The sequence below is a fragment of the Pristiophorus japonicus genome, chromosome 8, assembly GCF_044704955.1.
Source record: "Pristiophorus japonicus isolate sPriJap1 chromosome 8, sPriJap1.hap1, whole genome shotgun sequence".
NCBI lineage: Eukaryota > Metazoa > Chordata > Chondrichthyes > Pristiophoridae > Pristiophorus > Pristiophorus japonicus.
This window is the reverse complement of record NC_091984.1, coordinates 113358190-113374289: the sequence shown is the minus strand read 5'-3', so window position 1 is coordinate 113374289 and position 16100 is coordinate 113358190. Positions and strand designations below refer to the sequence as shown.

General features: G+C 45.2%; 1 protein-coding gene across 3 annotated transcripts in view; it reads right to left on the bottom strand.

Annotated features, from left to right (window-relative positions):
• LOC139268148 (potassium channel subfamily T member 2) overlaps window positions 1–16100 on the bottom strand; it is a 1179460-nt gene that overhangs the window by 534294 nt on the left and 629066 nt on the right. For all 3 annotated transcript variants that reach the window (XM_070886186.1, XM_070886187.1, XM_070886188.1), the window contains 2 exons: window positions 14955–15060; window positions 8410–8582 (listed from right to left, as the gene is read on the bottom strand). In XM_070886186.1, the coding sequence (XP_070742287.1) occupies window positions 8410–8582; window positions 14955–15060 (279 nt within the window). The remainder of the gene's footprint in view (window positions 1–8409; window positions 8583–14954; window positions 15061–16100) is intronic.

Below are 16100 nucleotides of genomic sequence, written 5' to 3'. Positions count from 1 at the left end.
TGCCTTTCTTCGGCAAGGCCACGCGATTACCCCACAAAAGACAATCCGCCTGTATGGACATTTCGTTTATGCACCGCTGGAACGGCTTGATCTCTTCCTGCATCCCCGCTGGGACACTGGACCAGCTCCGATGGAGGACACAGTTTTTTTTACAAGGGACAGTAAAGGATCCTAGCTGGTCCAGGTCCTGATCTGGCAGGCCGTAACGGGTGACTTTTCATTTTCAAATGCATCCATCACCAAGAGCAAGTCTATAGGCTGTACCATTTCCACCCCGATGGTGGGCAATGGTAGCCGACTGAGAGCATCAGCGCAGTTCTCTGTGCCTGGTCTGTGGCAGATTACATAATTATATGCAGACAGTGTGAGCGCCCATCTTTAGATGTGAGCAGAGGCATTGGTATTAATCCCTTTGCTCTCTGAGAATAGCGATATGAGCGGCTTATGGTCAGTTTCTAATTCAAACTGGAGACCAAACAGATACTGGTGCATTTTTTTTACCCTGTAGACGCATGCCAGAGCTTCTTTTTCAATCATGCTGTAGGCCCTTTTGGCCTTGGACAAACTCCTGGATGCATAGGCAATGTTCCCGATTCGTTTGTTTGTTGTAACACATACCCGACCCCGTACGAAGTCGCATCGCAAACTAGCACTAAACGTTTACAAGGGTTTTACAGAACAAGCAATTTGTTGGAACATAGCAGATTTCTGGCTTTCTCAAAAGCAGTCTCTTTTGATCTGCCCCATACCCAATCATCTCCCTTGCATAGCAACACATGTAGGGGTTCTAGCAAGATGCTTAACCCGGGTAGGAAATCACCAAAATAATTGAGGAGTCCCAGGAACGACCGCAGCTCCGTCACGTTCTGTGGTCTCAGCGCATTCTGGATAGCCTCCGTCTTGGCGTCGGTGGGTCTGATGCCATCTGCCGTGATTCCTCTCCCTAAAAACTCGACCTCTGGCACCAGGAAAACACACTTCGAGCGTTTAAACCTGAGTCCCACACGATCTAGTCGACTTAGAACCTCTTCCAGGTTCTTCAAGTGTTCGATGGTGTCCCGACCTATGTCGTCCTGGAAAACCACGGTGCGTGGAACAGTCTTTGGCAGGCTCTCCATGTTCCTTTGAAAAATAGCCGCGGCCGATCGAAACCCAAATGGGCATCTATTGTAGATGAACAGACCTTTGTGGTTGTTGATGCAGGTGAGGCCTTTTGAAGATTCTGCCAGCTCCTGCATCATGTAGGCCGAGGTCAGGTCCAACTTGGTGAACGTCTTTCCTCCTACCAGGGTGGCAAATAGGTCGTCTGCCTTGGGTAGCGGGTACTGGTCCTGCAGCAAAAAATGGTTAATCGTTACCTTATAATCCCCACAAATTCTGACCGTGCCATTGCCCTTGAGAACTGGAACAATCGGACTGGCCCAGCGACACGATGATGTCTTCTCACTGCAGCCTGTCCAGCTCGATCTCCACTTTCTCTTGCATCATATATGGCATCGCCCGTGCCTTGTGGTGAATTGGTCGTATACCGGAAACCAAGTGGATCTGCACCTTCGCCCCCGAGAAACTTCCGATGCCTGACTCAAACAACGACGGAAACTTGCTCAGAACCTGGACACATGAGGCATCGTCGACGGCCGAGAGCGCTCGGATGTCGTCCCAGTTCCAGCGGATTTTTCCCAGCCAGCTTCTGCCGAACAGTGTGGGGCCATCTCCTGGTACAATCCATAGTGGGAGTTCGTGCACTGCTCCATCAATAGGAGACTTTTACTGCTGCACTGCCAATTACAGGGATCAGCTCTTTCGTGTAAGTTCGCAGCTTGGTATGAATGGGGCTAAGCTTGGGCCTGTGTGCCTTGTTGCACCACAGCCTGTCGAAGGCCTTTTTGCTCATGATAGACTGACTCGCACCTGTGTCCAGTTCGATGGATACTGGAATTCCGTCCAGTTTGACTTTTAACATGATTCGTGGACATTTCGTGGTGAAGGTGTGTACCCCGTACGTTTCTGCCTCCTCGGTTCAAGTCTCTAGTTCAGTTTGATCCGCCATGGATCAATCTTCCTCTGCAACTTGGTGATTTGCAGGGTTTGCAGCTCGTCTGCACATTCGCTGAAGGTGTCCCATTGTTCCACAGCCTTTGCACACATAGTGTTTGAAGCGGCATTGATGGGCTCAATGATCACCTCCGCAGTGCCAATAAGGTGTTAACTGCCTCGCATTAACGTTTGATGGCGGACTCTGGGTCATCTAAGGTCATGCAGCTGCAGGCGTGTACATTCTGCCATATGCATTCCTGCCTGAAACAAACGTTACCTTGTGTACAGTACTTGCCGAAACCTCTTTATGCTGCAAAATTTGTTTGGTGTTATCACTGGTGGACATAAATGCCTGGGCTATCGTTATGGCTTTGCTCAGGTTCGGTGTTTCAACAGTCAATAGTTTGCGAAGGATAACCTCATGGCCAATGCCAAGCACAAAAAAGTCTCTTAGCATTTGCTCCCGGAACCCATCGAATTCCCAATGTCCTGCAAGGCGCCTTAGTTTGGTGATGTAGCTCACCACTTCCTGGGCTTCAGACCGTTGACATGTGTAAAATCGATACCTTGCCATAGAACACTCCTTTGGATTTAGATGCTCCCGGACCAGCGTACACAGTTCTTCTCACGATTTGGTTGTTGGTTTCACCGGAGCAAGAAGATTCTTCATGAGGCCATAGGTTGTTGCCCCGCAGAAGGTGAGGAGGATCGCCCTTCGTTTTGGCAGCGTTCTCATTCCCTTCCAGCTCATTGGCCACGAAATATTGGTCGAATCGCTCCACAAAGGCCTCCCAATCATCCCTTTCTGAGAATTTCTCCAGGATACCAGCAGTTCTCTGCATTTCCACGTGATGGTCCATTATCTCGTCGTCAGTTGCTATGTTCCTAATAAAGTGGTGTAACTGAGTACTGTAGACATGAGTAAGTGTGACCCTAGTTCCTTTATTCTAACTCCAGAGTGCCCATACAGCCTGCTTATATACAGTGCTCCCAAGAGATGCTGGGATCTCTTGGGACTCCAACAGGTACGCCCTCTGGTGGCGGTATAATACTCGTTACATAGGGTTGTATACATAACACTAGGGTTTTAAAGGAAGTGGCTGCAAAGATAGTGGATGCATTGATTGTAATCTATCAAAATTCCCTGGATTCTGGGGAGGTCCCAGCAGATTGGAAAACCGCAAATGTAACGTCTCTATTTAAAAAAGGAGACAGACAGAAAGCAGGAAACTATAGACCAGTTAGCCTAACATCTGTCATTGGGAAAATGCTGGAGTCCATTATTAAGGAAGCAGTAACGGGACATTTAGAAAAGCATAATTCAATCAAGCAGAACCAGCATGGCTTTTTGAAAGGGAAATCATGTTTGATAAATTTGCTGAAGTTCTTTTAGGATGTAACTAGTAGGGTGGATAAGGGGAAAACCAGTGGATGTGGTGTATTTGGATTTCCAGAAGGCATTCGATAAGGTGCCATATAAAAGATTACTGCACAAGGTAAAAGTTCACAGGGTTGGGGGTAATATATTAGCATGGATAGAGGATTGGCTAACTAACAGGAAACAGAGAGTCGGGATAAATGGGTAATTTTCCGGTTGGCAAACTATATCTAGTGGGCTGCCACAGGGATTGGTGCTGGGACCTCAACTATTTACAATCTATATTAATGACTTGGATGAAGGGACCGAGTGTAATATAGCCAAATTTGCTGATACAAAGCTAGGTGGGAAAGCAAATTGTGAGGATGTTTCAAAAAAATCTTCAAAGGGATATAGACAGGCTAAGTGAGTGGGCAACAATTTGGCAGATGTAGTATAATGTGGGAAAATGTGAGGTTATCCACTTTGGCAGAAAAAATAGAAAAGCAAATTATAATTTAAATGGAGAAAAATTGCAAAATGCTGTAGCACAGAGGGACCTGGGGGTCCTTGTGCATGAAACACAAAGTTAGCATGCAGGTACAGCAAGTAATCAGGAAGGCAAATGGAATGTTGGCCTTTATTGCAACGGAGATAGAGTATAAAAGCAGAGAAGTCCTGCTACAACTGTACAGGGCATTGATGAGGCCACACCTAGAGTACTGCATACAGTTTTGTTCTCCATATTTAAGGAAGGATATATTTGCATGGAGGCAGTTCAGAGAAGGTTCACTAGGTTGATTTTGGGGATGAGTGGGTTGACTTATGAAGATAGGTGGAGTAGGTTGGAGCTATACTCATTGGAGTTCAGAAGAATGAGAGGTGATCTTATCAAAACATATAAGATAATGAGGGGCTTGACAAGGTGGATGCAGAGAGGATATTTCCACTCATAGGGGAAACTAAAACTAGGGGACATAATCTCAGAATAAGGGGCCGCCCATTTAAAACAGAGATGAGGAGGAATTTTTTCTCAGAAGGTTGTAAATCTATGGAATTCTCTGCCTCAGAGAGCTGCAGAAGCTGGGTCATTGAAAATATTTAAGGTAGAGATAGACAGATTTTTGAACGATAAAGAAATAAGGTGTTATGGGGAGCGGGCGGGGAATTGGAGCTGCGTCCATGATCAAATCAGCCACAATCTTATTAAATGGCGGAGCAGGCTCGAGACACCAAATAAGAACATAAGAAATAGGAGCAGGAGTAGGCCACCTGGTCCCTCGAGCCTACTCCGCCATTTAATGTTTGCCTCCTTTTTTAAATAAGGGCTTTATATTTGTGGTTTTCTAATCCACTGGGACTACTCCTGCTCCTAGTTCTTATGTTATGTTCTTATGTCAATGAATTTATTTTACAGATGTTCTATGATGAAAATGTGATTCCCCTTTCCAAGGTACGTTGCTGGCATTTTGAAAGCTTCAAAGGACATTTAATAATCCGTGGATTTGACATGCAGCAGAACAAAATGCTTTGATTTTTTGGTTTTCATTGTTATTAAAAAGGTCCACTATATATGATGGTGTACAAATTTTGCTGTAATGCTACATTCAGCCAGTAGATGGCAGCTGCTACCTGTATACTGAGAAAAGAAAGGGTAATAAAGAGATGTGTCCTTTTCTCCATGTAAACATAACTGCATATTGTTTAGAAACCATTCCATCTTGGCTTATAGGAGGAACCAGCAATAAATTTAAATAACTAACAAATTTTGCAATAGTTTTATGAAATGTTCTGCTTTTTTTTTAAATTCTTGATAATAAAGAGGATTAGTCAGAAAGAGTGACACAGAATAGTTTAAAAAGGCAAGACATTCAGATCTTGCAATGCTTCATGTTGGCTTCAATCAGCTCTAATGAAACTTCTTCCAACAACATGACCTGTTGATTTAAAAATACTCTCTAGATTTGTTGTTCTAACAATGGAGGAAATGAATGGAACATAAAATATTCAAAATTTGGAAATAACAATTGAGGTTCATGATATTTAGATTATTCTTAATAACTGTGTTGGTTGTGTGCTGATTTGCAGCTGATGTATGCCGTGAGAAAAAGGAACAGCTGTCAATTGGAGAAGTGTATGGGGTGCAGAAAAGCTGTTTGATCTGGGTAGATAATCAGAATTATAAGGGATATACAGTCCCCACCATTTATAGTGGCTGCGTTGGTGTGGAGGCGATTTGCCCATAAATGATGGATGGTAAAACTGAGAAGTACAGAATAAAAACAGTGTCAGTAGCGCGCGCGTTCCTGGCCCAAAATTGCATCAATAGCACAATTTTCCATCCCGACCTTGTTCCTATACGAGTCATCAAGATCCTAAAGAGGTGGGTCAGAACAATAAAACTTGAGCCACGACAATGAATAATGCATGTAGTCCCATCACTCAGCCATTATTTCACCATGCTCCCAGCAAAAACAATGGCAAAGTTGGACTGCACGGCACAACGGAGGCACTCAGCTCTTACGTACCAGGTGAATAGTTAGCGGTGCAAGTAAAAAGATGTTTATAAATATTTCAGAGCTCTTGAAGCAGTAATGAGAGAGGATTTAGTAATTAAGGTCATTGAAATTTAACGAGGTGCGAAAAACTTATTGAATTGCCTGAATTAGCCTGCACACTTGACACTTTGTAAGTGGCGCCTTTATAATTGACTTCTACAGTGATGGAAAATGGCTTTGGGAAATAGAAATGAGTGGGCAGTATAAATGGTGTCGCAGGGCTTTCGTACTCCAACGCAGTCCATTACACAAAAGGTAGGAGGCAGGTTTGAAACCATAATCCCTCACTCTGCATTATTTGTCTTAACCACTCTGTCCCACAAGACATTGGTGCTTCCCCGCAGAGAAGAAAAGAAAATTAGAAGCTGGACCCTCTCTTGCACCTTCCAGCAACAAGTTGCAGAAGACATTGGTATTGGATAGGGAATGGTTCGTAATATGGGCTGGCCTGAGAAAAGGATAGGAAGGAAAACTACAAAATGATTCTTTCCCTGAATAAGTATAAAACTGTAACCCTCACTGAATATAAATTCCATTGTTATGTCAAAGACAAACTTAACTTTATTCAAAATTTAAAATATTAACCTGCATCACAATTGGATGGATAAAAGCTTGGTTGTCAGCAGCAATAAGAATTTCAATATTGCACATTGCTTAAATATTTAATTTGATTTAAAAATGTTAATTGTGTAAACAGTGACTTAGTCAACATTGTTTATCTGTCAAAATAGATGTACCAAGTTACATCACACTAACTTGTTTTTATGTAAAAACAGTAAGTGGGAAAGCCCACAAGTTCGAAGTATCCTTTTCTTCATCAGTTACATTAACTGTTTCCCCTTTTTGCAAACAGGGACACGAGGGCCGATCTTAATTTGGGGTGGGAATGGGGCGGTAGCAGCTCTAAAATCAGAGTGCTGCGTTTACCGCCCCGGTCCTGCTCTGGTCACACCCATTGCCATAATCCCCAAGACTTATAGGAGGGTGGCCCAGGCACCCGCCTGAACTGGGTGCGAACCGCATCAAATTGGGGTCCTATAATGTTGCAATTTTAAAGGCACAAATGGGACCACCGAAGGCCACTCACAAAATAGCCCAGGAAATATCTTATTTGGTGGATCCAAAAGAAGCAGGAGTGCCCCTCCTGGGCTCACAAAAGTCTGAATCACTCCACCCCACCCCCGCACCCCGCCTGACCAAGCCTCTGACTGTCTACCAGTCCAGTATGGGAGCCAGACGATTTCCGCCCTCCCGGGGCAACGGAGAGCCCATTTGGTGCCTCTTGCTCGTCAGTGAAATGCAAATTAGGCCTGGGTCTCTAAATGGCCCAGGCATTCCACCATCTGAAGGTGGACAATAGGTAAAATGGACCCTATAATCCCTGGATATTGCACTTAGATTTCATAATGCGTAGTATATTTGTATAACAACATAATACATAAATAGCGATTTTATTCCTCAGACTCTAAAAGTACGTCTCAGTCTTGAAATGGTTAATCGGTTATGTTCTACTCAAATCCAGTTTTCATCAAGTGCAAAATTGAATAAGCAAGCTGTTACCAACTATAACAGATATTTACAAGTTGCCCCATACAAAAACAAAATCTAAGTATTTAAGCTCACAAATGATTGAACAGTTTTACTCTCTGCTGCTGAAAACCTCATCCATACCTTTTGTTACCTCTAGATGTCCTCTAGACTTGACTATTCCAATGCTCTTCTGGCTGGCCTCCCATCTTCCACCCTCCACAAACTTGAGCTCATCCAAAACTCTGCACCAAATCCCATTTACCCATCAACCCGGAGCTCACTGACCTACATTGGCTCCCGGTCTGGCAACGCATCAATTTTAAAATTCTTACCCTGGTTTTCAAAACCCTCCATGGCCTCATCCCTCCCTACCTCTGAACTCCACCAGCTGTAAAATCCTCAGAGACCTCTGTGCTCCTCCAATTCTGGCTCCTTGCATGCCCCTGATTTTAATCACCCCACCATTGGCGGCCGTGCCTTCAGCTGCCGAGGCCCTAGGCTCTGGAATTCCCTTGCTAACCTCTCCACCTCTCGCTTCTCCTTTAAGACAGTCCTTAAAACCTACCTCTCATCTGTCCTAATAGCTCCTTGTGTGGTTCGGTGTAAAATTTCATTTGATAACGCTCCTGTGAAGTGTCTTGAAATGTTTTACTACGTTAAAAGGCGCGATATAAATGCAAGTTGTTGTTGCCACAACATATCTTCCTTTATTACCTTAAACTTTGGATGACCTATACAATGATGTTGCATGGTAGTATGTGAAAGTCATATTTCTTGACACGACATTTACAAGTCCATTAAATGTTACTGATACTTGAAGAAACCAGTTTTACATGATGAAATCAAAGCTGATTATTCTATCTGAGTTTGAAACTACTGAATTTCAGCAAACCCTTAAACAGTGAGAAAGCAAGTAGAAGAACTTACTGATTATCCAGAAGTAGTACAATGGGATTTAACTCTTTCTTTGGCCTGTAGTAAGCTCTGAGAGGAACAATAAAGTTGTACAATCCATTTCCAGCAGTTTCTGCAGAAACAATGATAAGTTTGTTCCTGAAACCATATGCTTTTGCATCTTCATAGTAATTATGTTGGCACCCCTGTAGGGAAACAAAATGAAATTCTATTATTTATTTCTTTAAACAAGAACATACTTGAATATCCCCAACGTGAAATGAATTTAGTCTGTTAGCACTGATGACTACTTTATATCTTTTTAAAAAAATATAATTTACTGAAGTTCCTCTATTTAAAACATAATATTACAGGAAGAGAGAAAAATTTAAACAATACCTACATGTATTGCATGCTTGTAGGAACTGATCATTTCTGCCTAAGATGTGTGTACCAGATAAACTATGCATAATACAGAGCCATTGAGATAATATAGTATCCAGGGTACTAACAACAGATCAGGATTATGAAACTGCATCATTGGAGGGTGCAAAAAATATTGTTGGAGTATAGCTTGCACTTTGACACGGACCGATGAGTGGTCTGCATTTAGCTTCCGTTGGGATGTAATTGGCTTTTTAAAATATGAGTCTTGCTACTCACACAGGGGAAAAAAATCAGTACCTTAGCACCTTCCGTTAGCGCCAGCAAATGGCGGTAGAGCAGTATCCCCGGGGCGAGGCAAATGCAACGCCGCACATCATATACCATGCCCCCACAGTGCCGGCGCTAACAGTTAGTGCAGAGAGCCTCAGTGCCAGGTGGATTGTGACATCAGTGAGTGCACAATGCTCATTGGCTACCCAATTTGCGAAATTGATTGTCACCACCAACCTTTGCACCTGGAGGAGACAGCGACAGGGAGAGCTGGCATGAAGCAACAGGAAGCCGGCTCCAGGAACGTTATTTAAAGGCATCATCAGTCATGAGTCGCAGCTGTAGGTTAGTGGAGCTTCAATGCTTTCTTATCAGTTTCACATACAGTCTCATTCCGTAGTTTCAACGTTATTCCGTATCAGGGGTGTTGTGGCAACTAAAAAGTAGTTACATTTATTCTTAAAATAAAATCAAACTGCTATAACTTGGTTATATTAATGGGAGCTGTACGGACAGTCAACCTCGCTCTCCAGGATCTACGGCGGAGGGAGCGAAGGCAGCAAGAAAGATGAGAACATGTGGTCAGAGGAAGGAGGAGGGCCATCAGAGTTCTCAACAGGAGGCCTTACCCTCCGAGGGTATTCTCTAGTCTCCAATTAAGCGAGGAGCAGTGTAATAGAAGGCTCCGCTTCACCAAGGAGGTGGTCACAGAACTCTGCCACTCCTGCAACCAGATCTCCAGCCTCAGATCAGGGCAACCACGGCTCTCCCAGTGCCATTCAAGATCACCATCGCCCTCAATTTCTTTGCCAACGGATCCTTCCAGTCTGCAACAGGAGACAGAGCAAACATTTTGCAGTTCACTATCCATCGCTGCATCTGGGAGGACACAAAGACACTCTACAGTAGGAGAAAGGACTAAATTTCCTTCCCAATCACCAGAGAGAAGCAGGATGAGCGTGCATGTGGCTTTGCCAGGATAGCGAGATTCCCCATAGTGCGTCATCACCATAGGCAGTCCCTCAAACGAGGATGACTTGCTTCCATACCAAAAGGGATGAGTTCACTGATGTTTCAATGGAGGACCAGATATTCCTGTCCCAAACTCCAGGGGTGAAAGATGCCTGTGCGTGGATTTTTTTAACGTGTGGTGACCATTGCACATCAGCCACCACACCGGCTTAACAGAGCTAGGCCTTTATCCAGTGTCTGGGGTAAATCAGGATGACTGGAGATCTGCTCTGTTGCATGGACCTAGTGCACACACAACAGTGTGGGCAGGCCCGTGCTGCCCCTGGACCCTCGGCTTTTCTGGGCCCTGCACCCTCATTTGCCACTCCTCCGCCACGATCTCTCGCTGCTGATCTCTCATCACTCCTCTGCCACGATCTCTTGCCGCTCCTCCGCCACAAGCATTCGTCGCACCTCCGCACCAAACATTCACTGCACCTCTGCCACGATAGCGAGATTCCCCATGGTGCAGGGCGCCACTGACTGCACCCACATGGCTTTGTGGGCACCGCATAATAATCCTGAGATCTTCCGCAACCGCAAAGGCTACCACTCACTTAATGTGCAGTTGGTGTGCGACCGTGCACACAAAATACTTAGCGTGGATGCCCGCTATCCTGGCAGCAGCCATGATGCCTTCATCTTGCACCAGACCGGTGTGCCAGCACTCTTCCAGCCACCATGCCAAGCTCGCGATTGGCTGCTCGGAGACAAGGGCTATCCGCTCTCCACCTGGCTCATGACTCCCCTCCGCAACCCCAACACTCCTGCCCAGCACTCATATAATGAGAGCCATGCTGCCACCAGGAACATCATCGAGCAGGCCATCGGCCGGCTGAAGCAACGGTTCCGCTGCCTTGACCGCTTGGGGGGAGCCCTCCAGTACATGCTGGAGCAGGTGTCCCATTTCGTGGTGGTCTGCTGCATGCTCCACAACTTGGCCATCATGAGGGCCCAGCCCTTGCCACCTGGGATTGTGGAACCACCTCAGGAGGAGGAGGAGGAACAGGAGCGAGGGATGAGGCAAATACTCAATCAGCCTTCCAGCAGGCGATCAGTGATCGCCTCATCAGACTGCGGTTCGAATGAATTAAACCCCAGATCCCCATTGCTCACCACATTTCCATCATTCCATCCCTGTCACAGGCCATATCACAGCTCTAAGCTGAAATGAGACGCACCACAAAATAATCTAAACTGAATTAATAAATTTATAAATAATCAGTGAACACCTATTTACAACTCAAATATTAACTATTAACCCTTATGTAATCCTTTAGTGCCTCTCGTTACTGTGCCTTTGCCTACTCTAGTGCTCCAAATGTTGGCCCAGTGGCTGTAGCAGAGCGGGTGGAAGGCTGCTGAGTGTCCATGTGGAAAACTTCAGATGTCCTTGCAGGACACCTTCGAAAAGCTCTGGCCCTGAAAGGCCTGGGTGTAGACTGCACCACCTCAGCATGGGCAGCAGCAGTCTGGGCTGGCTGGATGACAGGCATCACCAAGGGCAATGGTGGAGTGGCAGTGGTGGGAGCAGAGGCAGCACCTCAGCATCCTTAGCAATCTGTTGGAGCACAGAGAACTGGCCTGCTGTGACACCGTGAAAGCCCCGGTCGACGATGCTAGACCCAGCCACAATGGCAACAGTCAGAGCTTACGTGGCATCAAGGTGAGACTGCATGAGAGCAGTCTGAGATTGGATGCCACCAAGCATAGACTGCATTACAGCACTAAGGCATGCGTCGATTCCACCTGTGCTCCAACGCCCATCATATGCGGCATCAGGTCTGGATCGCCACGGTGTCTCTGGGAGGCTACCATTGTTTGCAGACTGGAAATTATGGGCTCCATGGTATGCGCAGAGCCTTGTACAATGTTGGAGGCGGACTCTTCCACGCTCCTTACCATTACCGGGAGGCTCTCAAGCACCCTTGCCATTGCACCTATCATCTCCGCGTGCATGCCGAACACCCTTCTTCTAAACACCTCCCCATCGAGGTCCTCATCCGAGTCCTGTGCAGCAGACCTCGCGCACACAATCTCCCTCTGGGGAGCTGGCCCCCGAGCTACCCTTTCCCACTGGTCTTGCTGCAGCCCGCTCGTCCCCGATGCTGATCCCACTGCTATACTAGGGTCTAAAGAACGCACAGTGCCAGTATCTGAGTTGGTGCCTACGGGTGAGACATACAATGTGTTCCTCCTCCTCTTCTCCTGCCTCGCTCTCTACCGTGCCCTCGGGCACAGGCTGCTCAGGTACTTGTTGATTACCTGAAAGCATAAAGGCACAAGAGTTGGATTAAAGTGAGGGGAGGAGGGCAGGAAGGGAGAAATGCATGCATACAGGATGATTAGCGAAGACAAACTTAGGTCCCTTGCAGTCAGAATCAGGTGAATTTATAAGGTGGTACAAAGAAATGGCAGACCAATTGAACAAATACTTTGGTTCTGTCTTCACGAGGGAAGACACAAATAACCTTCCGGAAATACTAGGGGACTGAGGGTCTAGTGAGAATGAGGAACTGAAGGAAATCCTTATTAGTCAAGAAATTGTGTTAGGGAAATTGATGGGATTGAAGGCCGATGAATCCCCAGATAGTCTGCATCCCAGAGTAGTTAAGGAAGTGGCCCCAGAAATAGTTGATGCATTGGTGATCATTTTCCAGCAGTCTATCGACTCTGGATCAGTTCCTATGGACAGGAGGGTAGCTAATGTAACACAATTTTTTAGAAAGGAGGGAGAGGGAAAACAGAGAATTATAGACCAGTGAGCCTGACATCAGTAGTGGGGAAAATGTTGGAATCAACTATTAAAGATGAAATAGCACATTTGGAAAGCAGTGACAGAATCGGTCCAAGTCAGCACGGATTTACGAAAGGGAAATCATGCTTGACAAATGTTCTAGAATTTTTTGAGGGTGTAACTAGTAGAGTGGACAGGGGAGAACCAGTGGATGTGGTGTATTTGGACTTTCAAAAGGCTTTTGACAAGGTCTCACATAAGAGACTGGTGTGCAAAATTAAAGCACATGGTATTGGGGGTAATGTATTGATGTGGATAGAGAACTGGTTGGCAGACAGGAAGCAGAGAGTTGGGATAAACGGGTCCTTTTCAGAATGGTAGGCAGTGATTAGTGGGGTGCCGCAGGGCTCAGTGTTGGGACCCCAGCTATTTACAGTACATCAATAATTTAGATGAAGGAATAGAGTGTAATATCTCCAAGTTAGAAGATGACACGACACTAAGTTGGGTGGCGGTGTGAGCTGTGAGGAGGATGCTAAGAGGCTGCACGGCAACTTGGACAGGTTAACTGAGTGGGCAAATGCATGGCAGATGCAGTATAATGTGGATAAATGCGAGGTCACCACTTTGGGGGCAAAAACACGAAGGCAGAATATTTTCTGAATGGCAACAGATTAGGAAAAGGGGAGGTGCAATGAGACCTGGGTGTCATGGTACATCAGTCATTTAAAGTTGCCATGCAGGTACAGCAGGTGGTGAAGACGGAAAATGGCATGTTGGCCTTCATGGCTAGGGAATTTGAGTAAAGGAGCAGGGAGGTCTTACTGCAGTTGTACAAGGCCTTGGTGAGGCCTCACCTGGAATATTGTGTTCAGTTTTGGTCTCCTAATCTGAGGAAGGACGTTCTTGTTATTGAGGGAGTACAGCAAAGGTTCACCAGACTAATTCTGGGATGGCAGGACTGACATATGAGGAGAGACTGGATCGACTGGGCTTGTATTCACTGGAGTTTAGAAGGATGAGAGGGGATCTCATAGAAAATTCTGACTGGATGGACAGTTTAGATGCAGGAAGAATGTTCCCGAAGTTGGGGAAGTCCAGAACCAGGGGACACTGTCTAAGGATAAGGGGTAAGCCATTTAGGATTGAGATGAGGAGAAACTTCTTCATTCAGAGTTGTTAACCTGTGGAATTCCCTACCGCAGAGAGTTGTTGATGCCAGTTCGTTGGATATATTCAAGAGGGAGTTAGATATGGCCCTTATGGCTAAAGGGATCAAGGGGTATGGAGAGAAAGCAGGAATGGGGTACTGAGGTGATGATCAGCCATGATCTTATTGAATGGTGGTGCAGGCTCGAAGGGTCGAATGGCCTACTCCTGCACCTATTTTCTATGTTTCTGTGATTAGCTGGAAAGTGCAAAATGCTTGTGGGGTGAGGAGAAAGTGGGATTTGAAAAGAAGGAGTAGGGATGAACATACCGTTGTTGTCCCCAAGGGGGTCAACATTGTCGATGGCCATGGTGCCCACCACCTGGTGCCCAATAATAAGCAGCACTCTATTCTCCATTGCAGACAGTGGTTGGGTGTCGCCTTGTCCCCGCCTGTGTGCTTCTGGTCCCTCCGGTTGTGAGCCACCTTAGCCTACAAGAGAAAAGAAAGTATGTGACTGAGTGCGGAGCAGTGTGTTTGGGTGATGTGCCTGCGACAGTTGAATAGCTGTCATTGTGTGCAAGGCGTGAGATGTGGGTGTGAGTGTTGATAGGTAAAGATTGTTGGTGGGTGAATGCTGGGGGTTTGGTGCTTTGGGCAGTGTGAGAAGATCGTAGTTCAGGTGGTGGCATGTAGCACTTGTTGAAGCATTCATTCACCCTGATCAACCAAGTCAGGTCGTTAAATTTATTCCTGCAGTGTGTGGGGGTCCTGGGGACCACAGTGCTTCCCGCGACGTGCTGCGCTACCTTCCTGCACATGGTCTGAAAGACTTGCGGCAAGCGCCTGCACAAAAAAAACTTTGCTTTTACAACTATTTCCAACTGGCAGGTCCCTATGGTATTGCAAATGCCAGCATTGAAAATATTTCTTCAGGAAAAAACATTCCTGATGCCCTATTTGTGGAATAAATATGTTCCACAATGCCTCAGCAGAGTTGAAAAGCAGCACATGAATTCATACCTTATCCAATCTAAGGCAACAGAATGGGACTTTCTCCTGCAGTAGGTGGCACAAGGTTGGAGAACTTCCAATATAAGGCGAGTTTGGAGGATATCCTTTAACATACCTAAAATAAATAAAATCAAACATTTTAAATTGGAAAACTGAAACATTTTTAAGCTCATCATTTTTTCTAGGAATATGTTTTATGTGCTAATGTGCTATGTAAGTGGATAAACAAGTGGTAGTCCCCCACATCTTCAAGCATTGCTCTATCAAGTAAATAAAACTGTTCTGTATGTGCAGCATATTACGGATACTTAAAATACATATTGCAAGTAATATACTCACAATAAGTGCACAAGGAATGGTTTTAGAGCAGTTACTAAAGTCAATTAGTAACCATTAAGTTTAGTTTTCTTTTTAAAACAAAGGAGGAAAGAGGAGGCAACCAAAGCTAGAGCTCCCTGCATGGTAAAGGAAATAGAGGTTAAAGTAAAACAGAAAAAGGGAGGTTTATGACAAATGTCAGGTGCAGAATACAATTTAAAACCAGACAGAGTGCAGAGCGTACAGGGGGGAATTGAAAAAGGATATAAGAAGGACAAAGAGAAAGTATGAGAAAAGATTAGCAGGTAATATGAAAGGCAATCCAAAAATTTTTTATAAACATATTGGGATAGATTTTCCACTTTCTTTGAATGCTTAACGGCCACTTAACATCCATTTCACCACTGAAATGACGTATAACGCCCATATATCATCCATTTAACCACAAAATGAAAACTGACGGACATTTTTTGGAAACTTATCAGCGATCATTACTTTCTCTATGTTTGTAACGTCGGGAAAAATAATACTTTTTTTGGGCGGAATCATCAGAATGGGCGAAATCAACACCCATAATATCGCCCAGCATTAGTTTCCGCACGGAATTAACGCCGAGATTCAATAATAGCGCCCACCCACTTTTTTTTGTCGTAAAGATCATATTTGCGGAAACTGGCAGCCATGAGATTGCCAGCGTCACTTTCACCACCTCGCACACATATCGCTTGCCCAAAAAAATGCCCAGAAAGAGTAGAACTAACCGGAACTAATCACAGCATTATGGATATTATGTTCTACATCACATGTCGCATCCTTTAAAAGGCTGCTCTGCTTCAA